The 27,177-nt window shown below is 51.8% G+C and overlaps 13 protein-coding genes across 13 annotated transcripts; 5 read left to right on the top strand and 8 right to left on the bottom strand.

The window, feature by feature from the left end:
• Nucleotides 1–494: 494 nt before the first annotated feature.
• On the bottom strand, nt 495–2,159 carry COCVIDRAFT_98171 (hypothetical protein; the record flags this gene model as incomplete). The annotated part of the gene is made up of 3 exons (XM_014701609.1): nt 495–1,180; nt 1,233–2,033; nt 2,084–2,159. The coding sequence occupies 3 exons, from the start codon at nt 2,157–2,159 to the stop codon at nt 495–497; spliced, it is 1,563 nt and encodes a 520-aa protein (XP_014557095.1).
• A 1,699-nt stretch (nt 2,160–3,858) lies between these two features.
• On the top strand, nt 3,859–5,598 carry COCVIDRAFT_37422 (hypothetical protein; the record flags this gene model as incomplete). The annotated part of the gene is made up of 2 exons (XM_014701608.1): nt 3,859–3,886; nt 4,331–5,598. The coding sequence occupies 2 exons, from the start codon at nt 3,859–3,861 to the stop codon at nt 5,596–5,598; spliced, it is 1,296 nt and encodes a 431-aa protein (XP_014557094.1).
• A 740-nt stretch (nt 5,599–6,338) lies between these two features.
• On the bottom strand, nt 6,339–7,344 carry COCVIDRAFT_37421 (hypothetical protein; the record flags this gene model as incomplete). Its single annotated transcript, XM_014701607.1, has 2 exons — nt 6,339–7,114; nt 7,311–7,344. 2 exons carry the CDS (start codon nt 7,342–7,344, stop codon nt 6,339–6,341), a joined length of 810 nt encoding a protein of 269 aa, XP_014557093.1.
• A 583-nt stretch (nt 7,345–7,927) lies between these two features.
• On the bottom strand, nt 7,928–8,869 carry COCVIDRAFT_37420 (hypothetical protein; the record flags this gene model as incomplete). The annotated part of the gene is made up of 1 exon (XM_014701606.1): nt 7,928–8,869. One exon carries the CDS (start codon nt 8,867–8,869, stop codon nt 7,928–7,930), a length of 942 nt encoding a protein of 313 aa, XP_014557092.1.
• Nucleotides 8,870–9,337: 468 nt separating this feature from the next.
• COCVIDRAFT_26276 (hypothetical protein) lies at nt 9,338–10,384 on the top strand (the record flags this gene model as incomplete). The annotated part of the gene is made up of 2 exons (XM_014701564.1): nt 9,338–9,462; nt 9,514–10,384. The coding sequence occupies 2 exons, from the start codon at nt 9,338–9,340 to the stop codon at nt 10,382–10,384; spliced, it is 996 nt and encodes a 331-aa protein (XP_014557050.1).
• A 103-nt stretch (nt 10,385–10,487) lies between these two features.
• COCVIDRAFT_26275 (hypothetical protein) lies at nt 10,488–11,942 on the bottom strand (the record flags this gene model as incomplete). Its single annotated transcript, XM_014701563.1, has 3 exons — nt 10,488–11,624; nt 11,679–11,778; nt 11,830–11,942. 3 exons carry the CDS (start codon nt 11,940–11,942, stop codon nt 10,488–10,490), a joined length of 1,350 nt encoding a protein of 449 aa, XP_014557049.1.
• Nucleotides 11,943–12,268: 326 nt separating this feature from the next.
• COCVIDRAFT_15643 (hypothetical protein) lies at nt 12,269–13,871 on the top strand (the record flags this gene model as incomplete). Its single annotated transcript, XM_014701546.1, has 2 exons — nt 12,269–12,911; nt 12,961–13,871. 2 exons carry the CDS (start codon nt 12,269–12,271, stop codon nt 13,869–13,871), a joined length of 1,554 nt encoding a protein of 517 aa, XP_014557032.1.
• Nucleotides 13,872–14,482: 611 nt separating this feature from the next.
• COCVIDRAFT_26273 (hypothetical protein) lies at nt 14,483–15,236 on the top strand (the record flags this gene model as incomplete). The annotated part of the gene is made up of 2 exons (XM_014701562.1): nt 14,483–14,710; nt 14,910–15,236. 2 exons carry the CDS (start codon nt 14,483–14,485, stop codon nt 15,234–15,236), a joined length of 555 nt encoding a protein of 184 aa, XP_014557048.1.
• A 264-nt stretch (nt 15,237–15,500) lies between these two features.
• Nucleotides 15,501–17,044, bottom strand: COCVIDRAFT_98197 (hypothetical protein; the record flags this gene model as incomplete). Its single annotated transcript, XM_014701605.1, has 2 exons — nt 15,501–16,829; nt 16,886–17,044. 2 exons carry the CDS (start codon nt 17,042–17,044, stop codon nt 15,501–15,503), a joined length of 1,488 nt encoding a protein of 495 aa, XP_014557091.1.
• A 1,080-nt stretch (nt 17,045–18,124) lies between these two features.
• COCVIDRAFT_98234 (hypothetical protein) lies at nt 18,125–20,146 on the bottom strand (the record flags this gene model as incomplete). Its single annotated transcript, XM_014701604.1, has 2 exons — nt 18,125–19,714; nt 19,793–20,146. 2 exons carry the CDS (start codon nt 20,144–20,146, stop codon nt 18,125–18,127), a joined length of 1,944 nt encoding a protein of 647 aa, XP_014557090.1.
• Nucleotides 20,147–20,765: 619 nt separating this feature from the next.
• COCVIDRAFT_15639 (hypothetical protein) lies at nt 20,766–22,022 on the top strand (the record flags this gene model as incomplete). The annotated part of the gene is made up of 1 exon (XM_014701545.1): nt 20,766–22,022. The coding sequence occupies one exon, from the start codon at nt 20,766–20,768 to the stop codon at nt 22,020–22,022; it is 1,257 nt and encodes a 418-aa protein (XP_014557031.1).
• A 68-nt stretch (nt 22,023–22,090) lies between these two features.
• On the bottom strand, nt 22,091–23,122 carry COCVIDRAFT_43877 (hypothetical protein; the record flags this gene model as incomplete). The annotated part of the gene is made up of 1 exon (XM_014701603.1): nt 22,091–23,122. A coding segment is annotated over one exon (1,032 nt), but the record flags the coding sequence as incomplete, so codon positions are not given.
• Nucleotides 23,123–23,883: 761 nt separating this feature from the next.
• COCVIDRAFT_37411 (hypothetical protein) lies at nt 23,884–25,716 on the bottom strand (the record flags this gene model as incomplete). Its single annotated transcript, XM_014701602.1, has 2 exons — nt 23,884–24,823; nt 24,875–25,716. 2 exons carry the CDS (start codon nt 25,714–25,716, stop codon nt 23,884–23,886), a joined length of 1,782 nt encoding a protein of 593 aa, XP_014557088.1.
• Nucleotides 25,717–27,177: the final 1,461 nt, after the last annotated feature.

Here is a 27,177-nt window from a genome sequence, read left to right as displayed (position 1 = left end):
AAGCTCTATATGTCCAAGTTGGAGGCTTGGGAAGCAGTTAAGCTACTGTTATTCACTCAAAATGAGTCATTATGAATGACGCCGGATGAAACAAGGAGTAGCCTGGATAGCTCGAGAAAAAGATAATAAAGAGGGTTGCAATTTTGGCTACATATTGCTGCAACTGCTCTGAGGTCCCACTACTAGTTCTTTCTGTTTCTTTAACTGGAGAGGGAAACCTGTTTAACTCTCTTCATCTGACATGCAGGAGATTCTAGTGTACTGATTATATAAGAAGCTAACCTGAAGGGGGCAGGTCTACATCTTGGCATACCATACACTGTAAATAATAGGGGTTCTTGAGGCTATTTCGATCGCGCTGCTTCGTCCAAAGAAGAAATACGTAGGAGTCTTCTCTGAATTCAACTGAAGATGCGATGAATACTTCAGTGACAGTGTCTAAACGGCCGAACGTTGATTTCTCGATGCTATCGACTATTCCAAGCATTTACTCCTTAATCCTTGCCCGCCCAGTTGCCAAGCTCAGTGGCATTCTCCGCATAAGCGACCGAGTGTTTCCGCTGTTCCTCTTTCAAACCCGCCTCGATGTCCATCCTTCGTTGCTCGGCCGACACGTCTCCAAACAAAAGATCAATTTCTTCCAGAGTCTTACCCTTGGTCTCCTTGATGAAAAAGGTAGCAAACACACTCATAGCAAGACAGAAGATTCCAAACATGAGGAATGTTCTCCATCCAATACTGTTGACTGCAGCTGGAGTGATTTTGGTTATGACAAAGTTGAAGAGCCATTGGGTTGCAGCGCCCATTCCGACACCATACGAACGGAGACGCGTGGGAAATATCTCGGAGAGGTAGACCCATGGGACTGGGCCCCAGGAAGCTGAGTAACCGATGACGTATAGGTAGATCATGGCTGCCATGGCCATGGATGCCGAGCTTACAGTCGACGATGTGGGGTTGGGTGGGTGAGTTGCGAGTACTGCTCCGATGATGAACATCATGGATGACATCCATACCGCGCCAGCCATTAGAGATTTCTTGCGGCCGAGGAAGTCGATACCGACAAGGAGGAAAATTCCCGTAGTGATGACCTTGACAGTACCGTAGATACCAGTTGCGAACAGGGAGGCATTGGAGGCAGAGACGCCAATAGCTTGGAAGATTTGTGGCGCATAGTAACCTAGATGATGTGAGTTAATTTTCTTCCAATCCCTGAGACATGAAAGACTTACCAATCGAGTTTGTGCCGCTAAATTGTTGCCAAAACATGAGAACGAAGCCGGTGATGAACCGATATCTATTCCCTGGGAGAAGGCACTCTTTCCAGGTAATTCCTTCGGTCTGATTGAGCTCTTCTTCAACAGCAGCGCGGATCTCTGCCAGCTCCTGTTGTAACTCCGGGCTATCAGGCGTATCGCAGCGAATGAAGCAAAGAGACTTGACAGCCTCTTCATGTCGGCCTTTTGACATCAACCATCGAGGAGATTCCTTCAAAAAGAAAAGTCCGAGCAGCATGAAGCCTCCAGGGATAAGTTGGATAGCAACAGGAACTCTCCATTGCTTGGTTTCGCTCAGCATGTGTAAGTTCACGCCATATCCAAGCCAGTAAGCAAACGTGCTGCCAATGACGAGAAACTCCTGGAAGAGACCTGCTATGCGTCCACGAACAGCCGGGGGCGCGCTCTCGGAAACAAAGACTGGTGTGATAGAAGACATGCCACCAATGCCGAGACCAGCAATGACGCGGCCACCGTAGATCAGGCCAATCTTGTGATGAGCGCCAGTCTGGAGCGCAGCACCTATCAGAAAGATGACAGACAAGCCCATGAGAGAATATCGTCGACCGAAACGCTCGTTAAGCCATGCTGCTCCTATGGCGCCAAAGAAGCATCCTGCTGTTAACAGCGACACTACATTAGAAGAAACTTCGGCGTTCCTGGAGTCGGCGAAGCCAGACTTTTCTGTCGGCAATCCAAAGTCTCTTTTAAAAGATTTGAGCGCAAGAACGCTGCCCATAACCCCGGTGTCATATCCTATGGCAAATCAGCTATGATGTCGAGTTGAACAAGAATTGGATGCATACCGAAGAGCAGCGAGCCCATGTAGGCAACGCCAGTCAACAGATAGACTCTGCGATTCTTGAAGAAATCAGACGGCATCTTTTCGTTGAGTTTGCTGACTTGCCTGGTTTCGAGAAGGGCGAGCGAAGCCTTTCTATAGCAGAGACCAAAAGCTAGTAAGGTGGCACCACCGGCAGTCCTGCGCCCCGAGGTTGCATCGCTATCTTCTGAAGGAGTCCTCCCGACCCCACACTCCACTTCCCGTGGCTATTGGGGAGAGTAGTGTGTGGGTAGACCCGGTTTTCTTTTCTTCCACCAGTCGTTTGCTGCTGTTTGTGGTGGCTCGAGGTCAGCTTCACGTTGTCTTTTGTTATATCATACATATGGGATCATCTTGTCCTATTACAAGCATGCTCATGGTCGTTTCTGGTGTTCGGCCATGCTATACGATTCGAGATAACAAAGACAAGCCTCCCAAGCCATGTCTTGCCGGAGCGCCGCAATGCTTGGTGCTGCATGGCGGATGCACGTGCGGAGCCTAGTGCGCGGTGCTAAGTGGTGGCCTTTCTGCCCAACGGATAAATAGAGGGATCGCTGACAGGTATTGCCTCGGGCTCTGAGAGTCATGAAAGCGTAAGATGAAACGCATATATATTTGATTGTCGATGCTCTGTGTAACGTTAAGAGCTCTATTAATTCTTCTTCTGTTTCTGAAACTCACCGTAGCATAACTTGTAGTTTGCCCGGTTCCGAGGCTACACCGAACCCAAGAAGTGGCGACGGTGTGTCCAGAGTCGTTGGGTGCTGGCGTTGAGCTCTCGTTGGGTGAAAAAGTCACTGCAATCGATGCTTGAGAATTGTTACCCAAACAGGAAATAAAGTCTTGGGACTCTCAGTTGCTTTTACTAGGTCCACGTTCGTTAGGCCAGCATGACTGACAGTAATCAAAATATCCACATTAGACGACGCACGCCAAGCCCACACGTTGATACTGTCTTTTATTTGCAGGTATGGCGAGTTCCTTGGCATGTGTTTGTCTTCTGAATTGTAAAGTTTGTTGATAGCATTGGGTTCGTAGCAAACCTTAGTTGATGTCTATGTAGAGTTGAAAGAACATCTCGAAGTAGCGAGGTATTCAATGACGTCATATATTTCCCGTCAATATAGCAATCGGAATTGGTATGAAGCCCAATACTGACAATGAAGAAGGTAGATCGATGTTCACGATATCCGGCTCGAAGCCTAGATACAAGTCGAAAATAACCTCGCGGAGTAGCCCCGAGTATACGTAAACATAGAAATAGTTAGGACTGGTACACCTAGTAGCAACGTCCCACCTACCTACACTCTAGTCTTCCATACTTCCTAGCCATCACACAGTTTGTTCCGCAAGATAAGATACAACCCAAACCGCAGTCTTAATCTCTCTACGCATTTCAACCACATGAATATCTCATGTCTCAAATCTCATCAAGTATCACACAATCTCAAATCATTTAAATGCGATCTCGGAACTCCAGCTCTCATCATGCTCAAAGAAACATCGGAGTAACAAATCCACTCCGACCTGCATTAACCCAGCCAACCACATTCCGCGGGGCACCCTCGTCATCACCAACTGCAAAGAAAACCTGGGCGTCCCACTAGTCATTCCTTCCAAGCGATAGGGCGCACATGATGCACGCTGTGTAACCGCCCGCCACGCCTAGATTACCCGTTTGCCGCAATCCCGTCGTCAACGAGGCCCCCGTTGTCGCAAACTGCCAAGACACCCACAACGTGCTGGATACGGTATAAGATGTGCGGCTTTGCCGCGCTCCGCCATTGTAAGATTGGCAAAGGGTCTGCAGAATAGTAGTCGGTGACATGTAAAATTCCATGTTGGTGGACTTCCCATGTGATAAACTACCAACGTAGACTTAGTTACACGACAAAAGTTCATTTTGTGTGGTTTTGGTTCACGCTGTCGCAGAGACTTGACGCAATTCGTACCTTTTCTTCCATCTCCTTATCTGTTTACGATTTTGAGCTATCGGGAAAGAACAAGAGCAGGAAAAGTATCGGGTCGTCCTGAAGAGTCACAATGGATCCAATCGCAAGTCCAACAAGCCCAACAAACACCCTCCCAACACCCAGCGCCAACAAAGCCTCTGAAGAAATCCATACTCCACTCCACGACACCGACCAGAAGATGAAATCCCACCCCCAACACCAAGACACCGAGAAACAGTCTCCAAGCTACGATGTAGAACTTCCCTCTCACCCAACAGACCCCGAGCCCGGCCTCCCCCTCACCTCTCCAACCCCAACCTCCGAATCCCCTTTCCCCGAAGGCGGTCCCCGCGCCTGGCTCGTCGTCCTCTCCGCCTTCCTCATGCTCTTCCCCTCCTTCGGGCTGCAAGTCTCCATCGGCACTTTGCAAGACCACTGGTCGCAACACCAACTCTCCTCCATGTCCTCGCGCGACATCGGCTGGATCCCCTCCTTATTCGTCTATCTCTCCCTCGCCCTCGGTATCTGGGTGGGTCCGTTATTCGACCGGTACGGTCCGCGGTGGATCGCGCTGGGCGGCAGTGCCGCTTTTCTAGTCATGGTGTTTTTGCTGGCAGAGTGCAAGACGTTTTGGCAGATGCTGCTTTGCTGTGGCGTGCTAGGCGGGTTTTCTTGTGCGGCGCTTACGACGACGAGTTTGGCGGTTGTGGCGCATTGGTTTAAGGAGAAGAGGGGGTTGGCGCAGGGTGTGGCGATGATGGGGAGTTCCGGGGGTGGATTGGCGATTCCGCTGGTTCTGAGGACGACGCTGCCAAAGTACGGGTATGCGTGGTCGCTTAGGATACTCGGGTTTGTGTTTTTGGGGTGTTTTGTAGTGGCGAATGGGTTGATGAAGGCGAGGATTCCGCCGTCGGCGGCGGCGAAGAAGAAGGCGATTATTTCGCCCTCGATTTATGGGGACTTGCGACTGAGCTTGTTTACGCTGAGTGTGTTTGGATTTGAGGTGGTGTTGTTTGGGGGGTTAGGCATTTTGCCGACGTATGCGACAAGGAGTACAGACTTCCCGCCTGATACTGGATTCTATCTCATTGCGGTACTCAATGGGGTTTCTTGTCTTGGACGCTTGCTCCCGGGGTACGTTGCGGATAAGATTGGGAGGTTCAATACACTCTTCATCATGATAGTCTTCACGCTGTTGTGGATGTTGGTTCTTTGGTTGCCTCTTGGAACTACATCACTGCCGGCACTGTACGCCTATACGGCCCTCTTTGGATTCGGCACGGGTTCCTGGATGGCTCTGACACCTGCATGCGTTGGGCAGTTGTGCAGAGCAGAAGAGTTTGGCCGCTACTATGGGAGTATGTACTTCATAGCTTCTTTGGCAACCCTGGTCTGTATTCCAATTGGCGGTGAGCTCGTGGAGACGGTTGGACCTCAGCCCATGGTGGCCTTCTTTTGTGCAGTTCTCGGATTGAGTTTGATTAGCTTCTTGTTCAGCAGGTGGGCCTGCTTGGGAAGGAGGTGGATATTGAAAGCGAAGGTATAGCATGGGAAGTTATGTTCGATAGAGTAACATAGATCAGGCTGAAAAGGGCTCTTCATTTCAGGGCACCTGTGCAGTCATCGAATAGAGACTTTCCGATATAAAGTAATTTCAACAAATATACTAAGCTGTATATAACCCCTCTTTGTTCTTAGTGCGCAAGCTGCTCTCAAATGATCCACATACAAAATCTCCCAGTCCACGACGGGGTGGGGAAGCTTTGCTTTTAGTCTACTTAAAGTCGTGTCTCTAATTAAATATGCGAAGCGACACCCCAGAAACCTCAGCTTCTATCGATGCGCGTGGTTATTATGTAAGAAATCACAGAAACACAAGTAAGACAATAATATTTCATAGCATGCATTCGATGTACCTTTTTAGCTTTGAAATGCTTTCCCTTGTCCAATCCTCCCGTAAAAAGCCGTAGACAAGAGTTTTATTATACAACAAGAGGACACAAAAAGCGCCACTAGGATAGCAGACAAGAAAAGACCGGATCCCAGAGCGCCACCATCCATTGCCATATCCGTTTCCTCCCATTGCCGTTACTTCATTTAGTTTTTCTCGATTGTCGATATAGTCTGTTTTCGCTCACCAATTGACCGCAATGGAACGCCACATCCAACAATATCCAAAATCAACGCGCATACCAAGAAACTTGTGCTTGGAATATCATTTCAGACTGCGAGGCGAGAGTGCACTGGTGGATACTGAAGTATGGGCCGTAGCAAGGGTTTTGTTGTTTAAGCCTTGTTCCTGCCGCTTCGGCGTGGCGTACCGTCAGCAGTTGCAGCCTTCTTGGGCTCTTTCTTCTTTGCGGGTTCCTTCTTCTCCTTCTTGGGGCGGCCAGGCTTCTTAGCGGGTGTCTTGATCTCGGTTTCCTCCTTGGCCTCGCCTTCACCATCGGCTTCGTCAGTCTTTGCCTTCTTTTCAGCAGGCTTCTCAGCTTCAACATCGGCATCAGCATCAGCGCCGTTGGTTTTCTCAGAAGTCTCCTCGACCTTGCGCTTGTCGCCGGTCTTTGGGTCATCCTCCTTGTCGGCCTCGGACTTTTCGTTAGACTTTTCATCGGATTTCTCCTTTGATGCATCGTCCTTGGCGTCTTCTTTTGTCTCATTGGACTCTTCCTTCTTGGATTCGCCGTTAGTGTGAGGCTCTTCCTTCTTCTCCTCACTGTCAGGTGCGTCTTTCATCTCCTCATCCTTCTTTTCGGATTCAGCCGGCTTGTCATCTTCCTTCTTGTCTGATTCAGCCGGCTTCTCTTCCGACTTCTCGGCGTCGTCCTTCTTGTCCTCCTGCTTGGAGTCGCTGTTAGCGCCCTCGGCCTTTTCATTGATCTGAAGCTCGGAGGCACGCTTCACGACATCGTTGCCTGACCTCTCAACGTGAACCGCAGGGTTTTCAGGGTCGGCATTCTTCTTAATCGTATTGCCCTTGTTGGATTCAATGGCAAGCTCGCCCTGCTCCTTGACCTCGGCAACGGTGCCGCTGGGCTGTCCTGAACCCCAGTTCCATGAGACTGAAGAAAGACGCGTTAGCGATGATGTTGTACATTCTCAGTGAAGACATGACCGAGGCGACCGAGGCCGCATTAACGCGCCGGGATGCGCGAAGAGTGCGCGTGAGTGAGCGCAATGCGCCGAACGGAATCTGACTATACGTAGTCGCGCCGGGCTCGATGATATGGGAACATGGAAATAATGAGAGGCGCGTACCTTTGTCTCCTTGTTGAATTTCAGTGTCAGTCATTGTGTGTAACGTGGGTTTGCAATCGCAGGTGATATGGGATGACGTTATGCTTCGCGAAAGAGCCTTTGGCGTCGCAGAAGCAAGGTAGTGAGGAGGTTGGCGCGCAGAGTGCTTTCAAGAATGATCTGGTGTGTAGCGATGATGTACAAACAGTGGTCAGAGACGCGACGTGTAGATGAAAGAGTAAACAGAGGAATGGGCGTCGGAGAATGAAGTGCTGGGAGGAGAGCTGCAAGATCGGTAGCTCTGGCGGAGGATTGTGATTGGTCAGACCGGGCCCACGCGTGTAGCATTTCATGGGGAAGGTGGCTGGCACGGCGTCATCGGCCAGTCTGTGCGGCGTTCGCATCGCGCAAAACACCCCGGTCCGTCTCAGAGTTTTACTGGATTTGTACAGAAGCGCATATTCCAGAAGGCCATGGAAGAAGGCCATTATCCATCTCTGCAAAACAGATGTATCTATCATACAAGAAAGGGACATGCTACAGCTACCGAGGTGCTCATTCCCTCAACACCCGGAGGATAGTTCAATGGGAACCTCATTGTCGCGTACCCAATCACGTCGCCCTGTATATCACCGAACCTACAGCCCCTTGCTCCCCAGCGCTGCCGTTATTTCGCTCCTTCTCTGGCCGTGCTCATAGTCAAAAGCTTGGACGAGGCCGTTGAGATGACTTGCGGCAGCTAGAACAACCAACACGTGGAATATCTGGTGGCTGGAGCCCCAAATATCATATTTTCCCGGACTCCACTTCTCGGGCACTCTGGCGGCATAGATGACAGCACCGCTGATGTACAAGACGCCCTGCAGCAAAATCCAGTCCAATCCAATACTTCTTCGCAGGTGTTCGACTCCGTACAATTGTATCCCATGCAGAACAGGGAACACGGCAGAGAGGCCCATGAGTACGAACATTAGGGCTCGAAAGGGGCGAAGCGCTGGCGTGCGAAATTTGTGATGTGTGGATACGATGGAAGTTCCCGCTGCCAACGTTGTGATCATGGCCCAGTATGTCTTCCTCAGCTCGGGTTCATCTCGGAAGGCATAGTACAGCACTGGGACAAAGCTGCCCCAGATCAAGAAGACAATACCTAGATAGTCGAGCTTGTTGCCCCATATGGCTACCTCGTGCGAGTGATTTTGAATGGTGTGATACGTCCCGCTCATACCCAGACATGCCACTGCTCCGGCAAAGAAGCACCCAAACGCCCACACATCCTCGGTGGTCGCAGTCGCGTAGCGTGGTCCCAATGTGAAGTACAGAGCGATGCCAGCCACAGCTGCGAGGAGAGCCCCTATGAGATGTGTGTAGATGTTGACTGTTTCGTTGTGTAGATATCCCAGACTCTTCCACGACTTGGAGTAGGAGTTTGACGGCGCTCGGTAACCAGTTTGAATGTAATGATTGTCTTGCTGCCAGGGAGAAAGCTCGTCCCATACTAATATTAGCTTTTCCTCCACCTTTTGCTCTATCTTTTTGCCGGCATCTGCGGCTTTTGAAGCTGCTTCCTTGACAGCATCCATAATGAAAGTAAGAACGAATTAAGACAGAGATTACGTGTTCACTTGGGATTGAAGATAGTTATCCAGAGGTCGAGGGTTAAATGGTGTGAGGCGACATTCAAGGACTCGAGCCAACTGGTACGCACTTCCAGGGACCTCTGGCAAGCTATGCCACATCCAGTGAATCTTGCGAGCATCACATGTCGCCTTTTGACAATCACCAAAGGCTACATAGCATTCCGGAAAATCGATGACATGGCATGTCTGCTATCACGCCGTCTCAGCGGGTTAGCGACGCGGTTCAAGTGAGCTCGGGCGCGCTTGCCCCTCCATCCCACCTTGCCTCGATGGTGTCTCCTACGCGACTGTCTTTATCCAAGCCCACCATGGCTCGCAATACCTCTCAGCAACGACACAGCCCGATGCTGAAAACATCTCTCGGGTTAACTTGAACATCTCGTTTCTCGCACAATCATATCAACCGCCTCCATGAAGTCCACCGACCCCGCCCGTCCAAGCAGCCGCCGCGCTGCATCAGGCGCATGGAGCCGCCTCAAGCCCGTCCGAGAAGACATGCTCGAGAGCTACGGGCTACCCAGCAAAGGCGAGACACGGTACCGCATCTCTCTGCCTCGCCTGAATCAGCACACCCGCTGATTGTGCAGACTCAACGATTTCAAGACGCAAGAAACCTACTTCAACCGCATCATCGAACGCTACATGAAACTCTGCGCCCTCAACCGTGAAGAACTAGACAACCTCTTTGCCTCCGCAACAGACACAAAAAACAGCGAAGCAAGCTCCAAACTCACCAGTTCCTTCTCCTCCTTGTCCCTCTCCAAACACGCGCCTCCAGAATACCAGAACACTAAACCACCACCCACCACTACCACTACAGCCCCCTCCGCCCACCCCATTCCACAAAAAGCGTTCACACCTTCAATCCAAGAACTAGAAACAGTCCTCTCCTCCCTGCGTAAACTCCGCGAAGCAATCACAGCATCAAACCGTTCCGATTCCTTCGCCCTCCGCGCCTACACCTTCGCCATCCACGTCAGCATCCTCTGCCACGACTGGGCCTCCTACCTCCCCTCCCTCCTCTCCCTCCTCAACATAATCCACCCACGGAACCCGCTCCCACCATCTACCCTCCACGAATTCGTCGGCCTCCTAATCCTCGATCAAGCGTGTCGCCAATCGGATTTCTCGGGCGCCCGCCAGACGAAGCTGCAGTACGGGTATAAGGACTGGCGGGTTGAAGCCGTGCTGAGAGCCCTGGTTGCGGATGATTATGTGGGGTTTTGGCGTGTGCGCAGGGCGGTGGATGGGTATCAGAGGAGCGTCATGGAGTGGGCGGATGGAAATATGAGGGTGCATGCGCTCAAGTGTTTGGGCAAGGCGTATTTGAGTGCGGATCGCCCGTTTGTGGAGAGGACGACGGAGAGGCGGTGGGAGGAGCTGGTGCAGGAGGGCGTAGGGTGGGAATTGAGTGCGGATGGGGAGAAGGTGATTATTAAGAAGCCAAAGGGGGCCTGAGGGAGTGAATTACGATGGAGTTGAAACGCATGTATTGAGATGTATACAATTGCGTGGTGCAAGCGTCCAACGGGGTATCATTACAGATCATTTTTTACATCAATCATTCTTCCATCTCCTCGTCTTCATCGTCTTCGCCCTCCTCTCCTGCATCCGCAGCATCCTGCCACACATCATCGTCCATGTCGTAATCCTCAAAATCCTCCATCTCCTCATCCTCCTCGCCTTCCTCGCCTTCTCCCTCAGCAGTCTCTCCCTTATCCGCCTTCTCCTTCCTCTTCCTCTCGATATTCTCCCGCTGAATACGTCGTCTCTCCTCCTTTTCTTTATTCTTTTGCTGCCACCTCTTCTCCAGCTCCTGTTCCTCAGCCTTACTCTTGGTAATGAATTCGTGCCAGAGAACCTTTCCGCCACACACGTCTTCTTCGACTTTAGTGAGGCGCAGCTTCATACGTGGGCCTAGCTCAATCAGCTTGACTGCACGTTTTTCCACGCGGGGCTTGGAGCCGCGGGCGCGGGCGTGCGAGGTCTCGTCGCCAGCTTTGAGCTTTTCTTTTTCACGGCGCGAAAGCACTTTTTGGCGGACTGGAGCTGTGACTTCGACTTCGGCGTCTGTGTCTTGTTCCGTGTCCGAGGCGGATGTGTAGCCTGCTGCTGAGGGGTCGAGCATGTAGTCTGCGACGTCCTCGAGCTTGCCTAGGTTAGGAAGTGCGCTCTTCTTTCTTTCCCTGCTTCCTACAAGCTTCTCAGCTGCGTAGAGTCGTCGAATGGCTTTTGGTATTCCCACTTGCTTTGTTGTGATTGCATAGTGTCTCAGGCTGATGTTGACGGACCCGGTGTCCTCAGAAGGAGGCTCGCGGTTGAGGAGGAGAACTCGCTTGATTGAGTGAAGAGGGGTGGTGTGCGGTTGGATCGGTGGGAAGAGGCCTTGGAACATGTCCGTTACGAGCTTCTCAAGGTGCTTTGGCGGCGCTTTTTCCCCCAGCTTCTCTCTGTCGCTGTCGCTTGTCAAGAAGTTGTTCATGACGAGCAATGGTGCAACCAAGTAGTCGCTTGCACCAGATCGCGGGCGCTTCATGGCTTTGATAATATCTTTGCAGAGAGAATAGTTTTCAACACGGAAGTGGAGCGTAGGACCTCGGGGAGTACGGGCGAGTCGAAGGTTTGTGTTGCCGCTTTCTGACCTAGAGAAGAGGAGCAGATGGCTAACACCTAGCGGACCGCACATGACGAGGTAATCCTACAAGTTGTTAGAGATCAGGACAAAGACCGTGGGCCTTTGGATGAAGCATACCTTGAGCTTGTTCGCACGTCGCTCCTTGAGCCTAATAGCGGTATCGGGTTCCAAACAATGCCTGGCATCGTTGACGAGGTCTGAGATAGATTTTCCGACTCTAAGCTGTGTGAGCGGCTTGATTAAAGACTTTTGGCAAAACCCAACTCACTCTTGTGCACCAATCCGGATCACCATAGACTTGGGACCTGCGACGGGCTTCTTTGCCAACTCCTTGTCCTTTGCCGACTGCTTCTTCCTCGCAGTTCCTCTTCCACGAGCCATTGCGACAGCTCAATCGTACGTCTTCGGGCGGGTCTACAGCTTCAAAGTCGGCTTTTCCGAAACTCAACCCTGATGTCTGTATCAAAATTCTTGGAAAATGAACCAGGGAATGGCGCAGTAATAGGCGAAAGCGGGACTTGGGGTGTTCGACTGAAAGCAGCCGTCGATGTCGTGAAATCGGCTGCTCTGTCGCGACCGGTCGCGAACTGGAAACTTTTCTGTGGGTCTGGTCCGCTTCGCCAAGATTTCGGTGGTCCATGCGTGCCATAGGCTGGTATCGACTTCAACTTTCGCACATCTTTCCTGAACTGTTTATCCATATCAAAATGCCTGGATTTGCGAAGAGAAAACGAACCGAAGACGTGCGCGTTGCGGCTACGTCGTCGTCAAAAAAAGCGCGACCGGCGAGCTCACCAGCGAAAAAAGTTGTGGCGAAGCCCGCACCACCGCCAGAACCCGAGTCGAGCGATGACGAAGAGGAGGGAGACGAGGATGGTTCGGACAATGCCGAAGACCAGAATGTAGCGAATGCATCTGGGTCTGATCAAGAGGCGGAGGCTGCTACGGCTGGCGCAGACGAGGCAAAGAAGACATTCGCCGACCTGGGCGTGCGCGAAGAACTTTGCGACGCTTGCGAAAACCTCAAGTTCACGAACCCGACGCCCATTCAGGCTCAGGCTATACCTCTGGCTCTCGAGGGTCGCGATGTCATTGGACTTGCTGAAACTGGATCTGGAAAGACGGCTGCGTTCGTCCTGCCAATTCTTCAAGCGCTGCTGGAGAAACAGCAATCGCTCTTTGGGCTGATACTGGCACCGACACGAGAATTGGCATATCAGATTGCACAGCAGGTTGACGCTCTCGGCAGCATCATCAATGTCAAGTGTGCGACGTTGGTGGGAGGAATGGACATGGTACCTCAGGCAATCGCTCTGTCCAAGAAGCCACACATTATCGTTGCTACACCTGGTGAGTCTAGTCTGTCCAACATCAAACAGTAGAAGCTGACAGTACACAGGACGTCTGCTTGACCATCTGGAGAATACCAAAGGCTTCTCCCTAAAGCACCTCAAGTACATGGTTCTCGACGAAGCCGATCGGTTGCTCGACCTTGATTTCGGACCGGTCCTCGACAAGATCTTGAAGGTACTACCTAGAGAAGGACGACACACATATCTGTTCTCGGCGACCATGAGCAGCAAAGTCGAGAGCTTGCAAAGAGCTGCCTTGCAGAATCCCGTCCGAGTGAGCATCAGCAGTTCGTCCCATCAAGTCGTTTCAACACTCCTTCAACGATACATCTTCCTTCCCCACAAGTACAAGGACCTGTACCTCATTCATCTCCTAAACGACAACATTGGCCACCCAACCATCATCTTCAGCCGCACAGTCAACGAGACACAGCGCATAGCCATTCTCCTCCGCACCCTCGGTTTCGGCGCTATTCCTCTTCACGGCCAGCTTTCGCAATCCGCTCGTCTAGGCGCACTCAACAAGTTCAAGACTCAAAGCCGCGACATCCTCGTAGCCACCGACGTAGCAGCCCGTGGTTTGGATATCCCTGCTGTCGATCTTGTCGTTAACTTCGATCTACCCAGCGATTCCCAGACGTATGTTCACCGTGTTGGCCGAACAGCGCGAGCTGGAAAGTCGGGTAAGGCGGTCTCCTTTGTCACACAGTACGATCTCGAGATCTGGTTGCGCATTGAGAATGCTCTTGGTAAGCAGATTCCAGAAGAAGTCATTAACAAGGATGAAGCGATGGTGTATATGGAGCGAGTCAACGAGGCGCAGAGGATAGCGGTTAGGGAGATGAAGGATCTCCATGAGCAGAGGGGCAAGGGTGGCCGTGGAGGTAGAGGCGGCGGACGGGGTCGTGGTGGAGGTGCGAGAAGAGGACGTGACCAGATGGACACTGAGGAGGGTTGAGGTCTCAAAAGTTTCTATGTGTGTTTTCTCCTTTTCGAGTTGAAGTCCTTTAGCGTATACCCTACGAGCTGCTTGATCCGGTCAAAAAACAGTCATGGAGAAGATGGCGCCCGGTTTAGGACCGCGCAAAAGTCTGTTGTTTCATTATATAGATTTTAGTGTGTGTAATGATTACGATGCCCCTGAGCAAATCAAATCACGATCCCAAGTAATCGTCTCCTCAGCTAGAGGCGCATCCACAAATATTCAAGTACATCTATAGGTAAGAAGAAGAGATCAATGATCGCGGCGGGGGAAACACCTAGCGCCAACAATAGCGCACCTTTCTTTCCCCGCAAGGGAACCACAATTATCCATAATAGCTGTAAAAAAAAGCGCCCAGACGGGCGGCATCGGCAACTGTTACAATTGCCTATTTAGTTCTACTAACAACCTCCATTCCCATTTTTTATATCTTGCATCCCTCTTTCCCATCAATTCCTATATCAATTCCCTCTCAAAACCTCCGTTAATCCTTCTTTATTTCTGCCCCAATCCACCTTTCTCTTTCCCTAAAAAAAAACAACCCCTCACTCAATCCCAACTACATTCAAAGATATACCAAAGAAAACATGGAAACCCCCGATGTCACCGTCCCCAACCACACCCCCATCGCCACCGCACCCCGCGACATCGACGCCATCAAAGCGCAAGAAAAAGACTGCACGCTCCCCTTCTGGAACGGAGACGTAGCATTTAAACTCGGCGTCAATCTGCGCACGAGACTACTCACGGAAGAGAGACCAGCCGTCGTGCACATCTCAACGATTAGTACACCACCGCATGTATTATTTCACGCTGTACGTTGTTTTCCCTTCTATACCCCCTTCCCTCCATTTTCGTTTTTTTTGCGAGGGGCGGGAAAACACAGGTAGAAAGAATCTTATAGAAAGAAGTCGATTAGAAAAAAAAACTCTCAAAAAAGAAGAATATAAACAGCAGGATTCAAAAGAGAAAGAAAGAGAAAGAGAATGTTGATACTAACCCCCCACCCCCCAGGTAACCCACCCCGGCACCTCCTCCGACAACGACATCTGGATCTCCCGCAAGCGCGCCGCCGTGATCCGGTTTGCCGCGAGCACCTGGCGCCTGCAGAACCAGTACGGCGGCGACGAAGAAGCGTTTAAAGCAAAACTAGGCCTGGGGGAGACGGCAGGCCAATATGCGATTCACGGAGGTGGAGTACCGGTTTTTATTAAAGGGTGCGATGGCATGGTTGCGGTGGTGGTGGTGAGTGGGTTGAAGCAGTGGGATGATCATCAGGTTGTTGTGGAGGAGATGGCGAGGTTGAGGGGGGAGATGGAGAGGGTGGGGGGTGTGGTGTGATTTATCGATTCGCCTCCATAATCTTTTTGCTTGTCAGAGCAAGTATCAGAAAAGGTTAATGGCAAAAGATAAAGTCAAGTACGAACATCACGAAAAAAAAAACGACTTTGGATATTTCAATGATAGAATGCTTGGTTCGTAGATTGGTATCATTACAACTTCATAAACTACTTCTTTCCACTTCCCATCTAATAATCATACAATTGTCAGATTAAAACCGGCTAATAAGCCTTTGATGCATTACATTTCCAATACGTTCCCACTTTAACCAGCCTGGTAAAGACCAAGGGCAACAACATGAGGGTTGATCATGCTAAGGTTGAAGGGAGTAAGGTACGGGTCAGAGTCGGTGAGAGCAACAAACATGGTGTCATTGGCGGCAGGGTCTCCCTCGTAGACTTCGCCGGCAGGCTGGTAGGTGTATCCAGTGTTGTTGCCGGTAATCTCCAGAGGAGTGTAGGTAAGGTTGAGCTGCGAGACCCAGGCGACGAAAGCGGGGGCGCCAGCAACGGTGTCGGTGATGTATGACATGTTGGGGCCAACAGGCTTACCGGGGTTCTCCCAGGTCAGGTTGACGAGCCTGCCGGGGAAGGAGAGGGGCTCACTGCGGTTGCGTGCGATACCAGGGGAGCAAGAGTAGCCAGGGTGCTCAGTAGCGTTGACGTTTACACAGCTTTCATCGGCGGGGATAGTAGAGTCGGAGGGGTCAGAAGGGCGGCGGCCAGCAACCTCGTTTGGCTGGGTGTCGTTGGGCGAGAAGCGGTTGGGGTTGGGCTGGTTGTCGATGAACAGAGCCGGGAAGTTCTGCCATGCCAGACGAGTGGTGTTCTGAGGGCAAGAGCTGATGTAGGGGGCAAGGTAGGTCCATTGCCACGACTGAGGAATACCAGTCTCAAACCATACGGGCATAGGTGGGAGGCCCATCATCTGACGGAAAGAGATTTGCTGGCGAGCCTCGGTAGCAATTGACAGGGAAAGCATGTTGGCAACCTCGCGAGAGTCCAAGTGGGCAATGAACCCCCAGACGCCAGATTCACCCCAGCGGGTCACCTTCATGTTGAAGTCGATAAACTCGCGGACAGTGCGGAATGGGTAGTCGTATGTGCACTGAGGAGGAGCAGTCTCCCCAAGCATGTTGGACAGGAGAGTGGCATGGCCAGTTTCCTGGATAGCCATAAAGGCAATGTAGGCACGGTCCTCAGCAGTGAGGCCAGCGTCAAGGAAGTCTTGCTCAGAGAAGACAGCAAGACCGTTGTTAAACAGATCAAGCTCAATCCATTCCTGGTATAGACCAAGAGCAATAGACTCGTAGTCAAAGTCGCTGTTCACCATGTAGCGAGGCAGGGTGCCATTGGTGCCGAGACCACCAGCCGGCATGTAAGGAATGGGCATGGGGTCCTGAGGCTTGCCATTGGTGTTGTAGTAAGTAGCCGTTGGGTTTGGTGGCAGAGGAGGAATGACAGTGCCAAGGGTGGTAGGTGCCTTCTCAGCTCCGGTAGTAGTTGGGGTACCAGAGTAAGGACCGTGACTGGTAGCACCGGTTACGTCGGAGCTCCTTCGGGGAGGGGCCGAGCCAGCAGTGGTAGGAATGGCCTAATCAATGATCAGATAAACTCAAGACTAGTTTTGGGTATTGTACTCACAGGAACCTGGACATCAGAACCAAAGCTCGTGGCGGGAGTCTCAGCTGGGTCAAAGGTGACGGAGAAGCTGGCATCCGCATCAGTGTAGCCTGGCACGTCTGGCCTGGGAGCGGCTGCAGCGAAAGCCGCAAGCACAGAGGTGGCAAAGAGGCTCTTGGTCAACATGTTGAAAAGAGTTGTCGGTTCGTAATGTTGTGAGGTCTGAACGTAGGGCGCATCTACAGTTCAATATATACATCTAGTCCAGATACTGTGCGCCGGTGACCGCATCACTTGTACGCAATTTGCAAGCAGTGTGTCAACGACAACCAGGTATGTCGTCTAAAGAAGGCTAGTACGACATGATTTCATGACTGAGCGGATGCGGCAGTGAAGGCCGCATTCACAGAGAAGTTAGCTACGACATGGGTTTCTTGGAAATGCCATCGGGCATGTGAGGCGGGCAAATCAAGTGCGCTATTGGCGAAGATCGTACGCTCTATGCTTTTCGGGCCTGTAAAAAACTTGTCGATACAGCGTGAACGCGTGCGCGCAGGGGGGCAGATCGCAGGTGGATCGCAGTATTTGCCGCGTGCTAAGAACGTGACGACGTGATGACATGGTGGAGCGGTCGAAGTTTTGAGCCGCTAGTGTTCCCGCCCTGCAAATAAGTCAACCGTTCCGACCTTGTTCGGGAGTAGCACAACGCTTAAGCCTACATCGGGTCTACAACTTGTGCTGAGAAATCAGGCACATCTTAGCCAGCCTACTCCGCGGAGTCTTGCCCTCGCGTATACTCCTTCCTCGAGCATCTCGTCAAAACGTTTATCCACATGGTCGTCATCAGCCGGTCGCCTAACAGCCAATATGCAAGGCACAGATGCAGACAAATCTCCGCTTGGCTGCTAGATGCGGGCATGCAGGCATGCCAGTGTCGCCCCGGCCCAAGATGCTGGAGGCAGCGTAAGAATTGAAAAACGATCGCCCGGGATATGAGAAAAAAAAAACAACAGACGCACGAAAATGGTGCGAACGAGATTAATTGAAACTACCTGGTGGGGCGATTGGTGGTTGCTGTCGTCCTGGCTCAGCACAAGTGCGATGACGTTTGACTTGCGCAACGTCTGCCCATGTTTGGCGGATGCGGAGATGATGATTATTGGAGACGAGTCTGCAAAACAATGCAAATGCAAGGCGACATCGCAACGACAACATGTGCAAGCAGGGATGCGTTACTTTCCATTTTTTTCATTCGTTATACCTGAATCATTTTGCGCGTGCCATTGGGCCCCAGTTTTCGCGTGGAGCAAGCTGGTAGCGGACGTACTTTCCCCGGTCATGATCCCTGCCCAGCTTTTCGTCAAAGTTGACCTCGAACTTGGTCTCGAGGTAAGCTGGCAGCTGCTTCGTCCCGTTAGTCTCTGAGCCACCATCGGCCATTTCGGCATCCTCTTGCGCTGTTGGCGCTGGGTCGGCAGACACCGCTTGAGCAGGCGCTGGCTCTTGAGCAGTGCTTCTGGTATAGCCGGTTCCACTGGCCTTTTCCATTATGGCATGTCCCGGGCTTCCCTTCTTGATTGGGTTTTTGAGCGGTGCTCGTTGCCGCACCCATTCAAGCATAACGTGCCAAATGTCTTTCCACGACGCATCTGTCTTGATCGATCCCGGCTTGCAATGGCTCATCGTCACCCTGAACCCTGCATGTCGTAGTGCTCCCCGTAGTGCTGCCAACGGCGGAGCGGAACAATGAACTACCTTGGCGACTGCGCTGGGTATGAAGAAGAAGGGGTGGTGATCTATCTCTGCAGGATCGGCCTTGGGAATAAGGGGATCCAGGACCTCCGTCTTTTGTGCGCCATTCGACTTTTCTAGCTTTGCTCCAAACGTGATTTCCTCCAACGCGGTGTGCAGCATGCCCTGTATGCGATCCATTGTCGGGTACGTCTGTCGGTCTGCCTCATTGAGCTGCGCTAGTACTCTTTCGATGAAACCAACGTTATGCAGCGGGCCACCATACATTGGTCCCGAGAGGTGGGTCTTGTGCCCGCAATGCTCGCAATGCTGATCCGCGGAAGGTCCCTGGGCAAAGCCATGTTTATACATCGGGTCGCCGTTTTTGTTCTTGGTGACCTTGTTTCGTGCAAGGAACTGCGTAGACCATGCGCCGCAGCCACTTTCACAGTGATATACGAGCATTGTCTTGCCAGCGAGTAGCTTCACATCGTTGGGCGCTTTTCGCACTCGCACAAAGACTCGAATGTAATAGTCGATGGAGAGGGACAGTAAAGGCTCAATGGCCATGCCATAGCGACCGGCCGAGGATGCTATGGCATGTAAGATCAAGCGCAGTCCGCCCTCGTGACATGGCTCGCCCTTGAAGGGTAGGCCACCGTATTGCGAGTAAGTCTTCTCGAGGTATCCATGCGACGCAAATATGGCCGAATCGGTACAGGTGACACATAGCAGTCCGTCATCATTGACGGCTTGAATAGCTGCATCAATAAAAGGAGCGGCAGTGCCGTATGGATCAAGGTCGATGACATCGTAGCCCTTTTTGTCGCAGAAGCTGTACATGTAGGCTATAGCGTTGCCTGTATTGGCCGTAACGATGTCCTCCAGCTTGTTATGCTTGACGTTGAGCTTGATCGATTCTACCGCCTTGGGAGACATGTCGTTAGCAGTGACAGCGGTTGCGAAGGGAATCTCTTTAGCGTATCGGAGAGCACGCAGACCGGTAGCAGATAGTGCGTCGAGAATACTAAAGGGTGGTTTCCAGGATGTTTTTTCTCCGCTCTCCACTTCTTCCTCGCTCCCGTCTGGAGCGGTTTTCTGCTTCTTTGAAGGACCCGCAGTATTCTCCAGTTCAAGCTCCGCAAGTTTCCTCTTTCTGGTCGCCTCATCCTCGGCGCCAGATGTTTCGGGCGCTTCGTCGACTGGTTCCGCTACATCTCCTGGTGCCCGACTTGCTTGCGCGCGCTGTCTCTTGCGCTCGTTCTTCTTCCTGAACTGCTCATGCTTGTTCAATTTCCGCCGTATAGAATCCTCGCCAAATGTCTTGATGGCCAAAACGCTCAGATCGCGATTGAATTGCTGAATAGGGTTGTAAAAGACCTGCTGCTTCTGGGTCTCTTCCTTGGACAGTTTAGGGTCGGTCGAGGTCGGAACGCCATGTGGGACGAGAATATGCGCCAGGCCCTCCTTGATGGTGGTGTACTCTTTTCCTTCATGAGATATATGCTGACCGGCTTGGGGAACTGCGTCAATGGTTTGCGCCGCCGCGTCGGCCATAGGAACGTCGTTGGAGGCCATTGCGAAAGTTGGGTGGAATGCGCGAAGAAGAGAGCTACCGGTAGCCCATGCTTTGTGGGTGATGACTGGGCGCGCTCGCAATCCACATATACGGCGGACGCAGGGTATGACGGAGGCCAGATTTGAGGTTGTAGTCCAGTCAGACACGGGATATGACTGTTCAGTGAATATGCAGTGTCCTTGGTCGAGCCGCTGTCGCGTCGAGCTCCAAATTTTTGGCTCCGGAGTTAAGCTTCACTAGCGTCTCCGTGCCTGACCCTTCCCCGCGATATGCTTGCACCACACCTCGTCTCAAGATACATACGACGAATCGCACGTGAACGTGACTTTCCTCTATAGACATTTACCAACATGGACATAACCTCGTGATATTTGAAATTATGGCTGCAGCTGCAGATGCTTGGCGCGTCTCAGAATCCTTCGCAGGCCAATAAACCAATGGTTGCCTGATCATGGGCGCTGAGACTCTTGTGGCGTTTCACCGGTCGCCTGCCATCCTCCGGATATTATTAGGGCTGATGATTGCCTTTCTTATTTCACTATCTCTTCTCTCTTAATAACTTTCTTCCCATCGTGCTGTCCACCCCTATATATCAAAATGGGCAAGCCTGTCCCTCCTCCACCCAGCTATCGCGACGACCCTGAAGCTGTGTCGCTCCACACCACACCAGACGACTACGCATACACCGACCTACCAGAACCCTCTGGCCTCCCTCCCTCTTACAGCGACAGCGAAGCCAGCAATCATGTTCCCGCCTCAGCGATCCCCATCCGCCATGTGGCACCACCCTCGACGCGAACAAACCACGACCGCCCCAGCTTCAAGTACGGCAAGCCCTGCGTAGTCGAGACCGTCGATGTCATGGAGCCCGCCTACGACACCGACCCAGCCCAACTCGAAGAAGCTATCCGTGCCTATGCCAACTCGGCCCCGGTCCCCCTCATCTACATAATGGGCACGCACAAAGAAACCGTGCGCAAAAACGACAACAAGAAAGAAACCCACCACGTAACCGACTTCCGCATCGTAATCAACCTCCAATACTACCTCCACCCAAACTTCAACCCCTCCGACACCTCCCCAATGTCCCTCGTAACCGTCTCCAACGGCGAAAAAACCCACCGCGGCACCATCCTCGCCCACCGCGCCCCCGGCGTAAACCACGACATAGAAATCGGCAGCTCTCCCCCACCTTCACTCACAGAATGGTGCCACCGCTACTGCGCCTCGCCCCGGATGTTGCGAATCTTCCGCCTCCGCCGCCAAATCACCGGCCTCGAAGAAACCCAGCTCAGAAACCGCATCACAGGGCTCCTCCGCTCAACAGACTACCGCGGAAACATCAGCATCACCTTCCCCATCGAAGAAGCAAACATCGACATCTACACCTCCAACCGCATCAACACTCTCCGCCTCAAAACATGGGTCTGCTGGCTCTTCTACCTCTCTTTTCTCTGGATTTTCTCCTGGCCCGTCTTGTTCTTTGCCACTAGGCGCTACGCCGTTGTGCGTGCCGAATGGCCGTTTTCGACAACGGATGAGCGCGGCGAGAAGAGGTATACGACGGTTAGTGAGGAGCAGTGGTTTGACATGTGGAAGGTGGGGATTCGTCGCTTGGCGCTTGAGCGGTTTCAGGGCGAGGCTACTGAGGATATGATGAGGCGTGTTATGGCGCGCGATGAGGATCCGAGTATGCCCGGGTCGCTGACGGGGCATGCGGGTGTGGATGGGGCGTTGAGTGTGTTGAGTGAGGGGGTAAGGGTTGCGAGGGCGGTGCAGGGGGGACGGGGGATGGACTTGAGTTTTGCGGTAGGAAGGAGTGTGCAGGGTGGAGGGTGGGGATACGATTGCTGAAAGCATGTAGTTATCTTTCCGAACTGTTGCTCAATCGATCTCAATCATCTTTTTTTTCTCTTTCACACCCACCCCCAAACTTCCTCAACCACCCATTCAAACTCTCCATAACGCACTTTCCCTCCCACCGCTAAAACTGCATCTCGGAAACACACGGCACAGGGCAGAAACGCAGCACCAATCCTCACCGTCCGCTGCCACTTCGCCATCTCATCCACCCCCTCATTCTCCACCGCCCACTCCCAGCGCTCCACCGTCGTCTTATCCCCCTGCATCAATATACCCTGTACATACTGTCCCACACGCACAATCACGCCTCTCACCCCCGCAGCATCATCGCGGCACCTTAGCACAACACAAAGTTTCTTTCCCTCCTTACCAGCCGCAGAGAGACATGTCGATTTGATCTCTTCATCTCGCCACATCTCCTCATGCGTCTTTACCGCTTCAAGCGCTGGATGATACGCATGTCCCACTTCGAGCGTCAACTCTTCAGAAAGTGGATACATATCTCCTTCGTCCACGGGGATATTGGCATCACCGACGCTGTAGCGCGAATCGAGCCAGTGCTTCCATGTAGAATGTGTTACGTTTTCCCACTCTTCGTCTTCTTGTGGTTTTTGGGTTCCGCTGTCGGAGGCGCTGGAGGGCTGGATAGGCACGGATGTCGAAGTACCGGCGAAGGCCCATTCGAGGCGTTGCTGGGAGCCTTGGTCGATGCTGTTGGGGGTAGGTGCGGTAGATGTGGTGAAGGCTTTGTAGACGCGGATATCGACGAAAGTGCGGAGGGGACTGGTTAGAACGAGGGTGTTTGTAGGCTCGAATTGGTGAGAGGGGAGGTTCAGTGGGTTTTTCTCGGGGAGGTGGATGGAGTAGGGGACTTCGGTGCCGGGTGGGAGGGGATATGGGAGAAAGTAGATGTATTCGCGCTTGCTGATGTTTGAACCTGCGCCGGAGATGCCCTGGTGTGTTGATGCGTTTGCATTTTGTAGGGTCGTTGCTGAGGTGCTGTCACTTCCGACCGAGGAAGCTATGCCAGTGACGGATTCGGGGGGCGTGTAGACGATGTCGCCAGGGCCGGTACTTGCTTGATCGCCCATGGCACCAATTGAGACTGTATTTGCTGGGGTTCCGCCACTTTTGGGTGCGTTGACTTGAGAAGGTCCGGTCTGGCTGTTATCACCGGTCGCCATTTCAGGCTAGAGTATGAGTCTTGAAGTGAAAGAGAGGTTCGAGGGTTGGTAATTAGCCTGACGAGTGCTCAGTTAGTGTTACTTGGCACAAAATGAGAATACCGAGGGTTTTACATAAAACAATGAGGATATCAAAAAGGATAAACTTGGGAAATGGTGTGCGTGGGTGGTTAAAAGGAAAAAGTTCAGGTTGCTTCAACGTGAGTCAAAATATATGCGAGGGTACTTTAGAGTTCAATACTCACCGAATTCGCCTGACGAATTCTATTGAATTGATGTGCAAAGCCTTAACCTTCTATTCAAGCTGTTGTGGTATATCGGAGTTTGATATTGGTGTCAAGTAGTGATTGCGGAGAAGCCGAGGTGGGGATGTCGTGGAGCAACGGTCCCCACTACGTCACGGCAACAGCCGTGGGTCTTGATCAATCAACGTGCAAACTCTCACTGCAAGAAAATCTTTGGAAACGACATGTTAGTGACTCAAAGTTAAATTCTTGTGACCCATAAAGAGACTGCAATTTTTTCTATCCGTAAATGCAAAAGTGGTACAATCTAATGCGAAACGCTTATAGGGGTATCAACTAATTCGACACAAAAGCGACAAACAACCTTGAGCTCTCCAATGCAACTCCATATTCCAAATCATGACTACACCTCATGTTCTGCATTCACCTTCTAAAACTCCATCTCCTCTTCCTAGCCATTGTCTCAGTCTGGGCCCTGGCCAATGATGGCATGGGTGCTCCCTGGCCATCAAAGGTAGGAGCCCGATCTCTCCTCTGAAAAGTTTTGGCTCTGTTCCATGCGCGTTCTCTAATGCTTTCTCCTCCATCAGCAAGTTCTCTTTCGCGCTGTCTCCTTTGCTGCTCTTCAGCAGTCTGCTGTTTCCAGCCTCCTTCGGTCCTATCCTCCTGCTTCTCTGGCCAGAGTATTTGGTGGATGAAGACGGCCCGAACGTTCATGAAAATGACAAAAAACCACATGGCTATGAGGCCAACAGTCATGGCGCAGCCAATGTATGCAATGGGCTTGTTGCCGTTGAGGCATCGGGAGATGGCGAAGGTGGATGTCGTCAGTGCAGTGTTGGGGAAGATGAACGAGTACCACGTCATTGCGAAGTCCATCTTTCCTCGCCTAGCGCAAGACCAATGAGCGCCAACACTTATCAGGAAGAACCAGAGTGCAAGGCCCCAGAGCCATAGTCCGAGAAAGTTTGCGCAGATCATGCCGACCTTGCCTGCGATTTCGCCGTTTCCCTCTCCCATGAAGTCACTCGCGACAACCCTCGGAAGTTCTTGGCCCATTGTGACAACTCCTGCTATGGTGAAACCCGAGGGACCAACGCTGATGAACATACCGGGGCGAAGCGACTCCTTAGGGAGCTTCTGTGTCATGAGGCGGTAGATGAAAGCAGCATAGATCATGAGCGAGACAAGGAATCCAATTCCTTGGATAACATACCCGGTCAGGATGATGGTGAGGGCTGTGGTTGGGTTGTCGACCTTGGGGGCTAGGTTGCCAGCATGGGGACCGATAATTAACAGTGGGTAGGCGGGGAAAATCCAGATGGGTGTCATTTGGGAGATTGTGAATGTTGTTGTAGACCACCTACGTTGGTTAGTATGTACATGAGCGAGGCGACTGGTAGGAACGACCTACATGAGCAAGTAGATGCCTACGGAGAAGCAGACAGCAAGGCCGCAGTCCATCCAGAACAAAACAATCATGATCTTCTCCAGCCAATTGCCCAAGCCTGAATGGCCGACACCGTACTGGCTGACGTTGATTAGGATGATGCCGAAGCTGACTACGGCGGCAGGAATAAAGAGACTTTCGGTGGGATGCAGAAATGAGGCCTTGAATGTGCGAGGGTAAAAGTAGAAACGGAAAGAGATCATGATGCAGTTGAATAGGAAGAAGACAATGTTGAGGATGAAGAAGATGCAGCCAATGGCGTAGAGGCCTCGAAAGCGGAACGGGACACTGTACAGGACGTTGGCAATGCCTCCAGTAGCCATTGTAAGACAAAACCAGGTCCAGGTAAAATGCCGTATTCGCTCCTTGAAGCTCAGCTGCTTCCTCTTCTCGGGTACATCACTCTTGAGGGTGCCTCGGGCGCTACGCTTGGTGCTGACATTGCTGATGATGGGAGCCAAAGGCCTGGGCTCTTCGGTCTTGTCGGATGCGTTTGTGTCAGTCTTTGAATCGTCGTTGCACGCATCCTCGACTTGTTCCTTCTGTGTCTGCTCGTGCGCACCGTCGGCCTGGTGTCTCGGCGGCAATGACGAGTTTAGATTGGGGTCATCAAAGGGATTGTGTTCCGGCGAGTCGGGAAATGGGGTTGCGACATTGGGGTGACTGCGCCATTGTAGCCTTTCCTCTGCACTCGACACCGACTCGGTCGACGCACGTGATTCCGGCCTCTGGATGCTGGCAATGGATGGGAAGCTATCGGCGGGAGGCGGTCGGCCGATTGCGAGATGCTGGGCGGTTCGGTTCATGCTGCCAAGTGCCAGCTCGCAGGGGACATGCAGGGCGGAAGAATACGTAAGTAGGTGGGATAGGAATGGTGGTGTTGGTGATGTCACTCTTGTTTCCGGACTGTTCTTCTCCACAGTGATCCACTCGTCTCCAGTTGCTGCACCGAAGAAGAAGCGGCGGAATCCGTTGTATCGAGCTAGAACCCAGAGTCAGGAGAGACTGGCCCTCTATGTATCTGCCCTGTCCCCTCCGAATTGCGCCGCTACCTGAATTTTGACAAGGTCTCCATACCGTCGATCTGCCGCGCTTCCAGTCTGGACGAACCAAACTCCCGCAATCCCGCCATGGCGGCCACACCATCTCGGCTATCTACCCGGCATCCTTGTTGGCACTGAAGCCATTGTCCGCTCCAGCCTCATCTGCAGCAGTCATGTCCCTTTTGAATAAGACTATAGGAGAGATTGGTCGACGAGGCATCATTGGCTGGCGAATGTTGGCACGCAGCTGAAGGGTGCGCCTCTTCCCGTGAGAGGCTTGGTGGCGGCGACAACTCGGGATGGCAACTGTGCCGCGGTCGGACCAGGACAACAGTAAGCCCAACAAACGAGCCTTCAAGCCCAACCAAACCCAATTGTAAACAATCTTCATCGCCTTTTCTCTGACATCGCCAGCATGCATCTGGATCATATAAATTTCCTGCAACAGCAGTAAGCATACTGTCATCCATCTGGATGGGATGAATTGCAAGCACGCGACACAGATGATCGAACTTTCCAGCTTAGCTTTTCTACTACGACCTCTCATCTTGATGCTGACTGACACAAACACGCATCCAAGACCGTTTCTGATCAAAAAATCTGGCAAGCATCTATATTTAGTACGTATATTTCATTGACAACCTCAAAGTATGCCATTGGCCACATGCCGGATCCTTGTTCGACATAATCACATAATCATTCTAGACCACGATATCGGCCCAGTCATCGAGCAATCTTCAAACTTTGAATTTTCGCGTCCCCCTCACAAACGCTACGAGAATTTGTCATAGTTTCCCCGCCGTGCTGCTGGTGGAAGCAAATATTATGCAACCTGCACATTCGAAAATTGTGTACTCCAAAGTGTGCTTGTATTCAGAATGGCTATAGACTTTATTACAGCAGCTGAGGCATCCAATAGTCTCCTCTACGAAAAGATTTGCAATAATTACTCCAGAATTAATGTTATACCATCCCTAGTGCACATTGACGAGCCAAAATTGGCAACGCCTTATAGAATTAGATCAAGCAGGCCGCCTGGATTGCACCAATTCAATGTAAGATTATACGTTTGGTATGGAGCTACGCCTTCTTAAGGGTGCCACACTTACATGACATCACATTGACAGCGTGGGTATGACTGGCAGCTTTGCATCAACTATTGACAACTAGTATACCAGTCCATTTCGATACGAGAATGTTGGCTCTGCGTGCTCCTTCCATGCT

Source organism: Bipolaris victoriae, assembly GCF_000527765.1.
Source record: "Bipolaris victoriae FI3 unplaced genomic scaffold scaffold_38, whole genome shotgun sequence".
NCBI lineage: Eukaryota > Fungi > Ascomycota > Dothideomycetes > Pleosporales > Pleosporaceae > Bipolaris > Bipolaris victoriae.
This window is presented reverse-complemented; position numbering and strand designations above follow the sequence as displayed.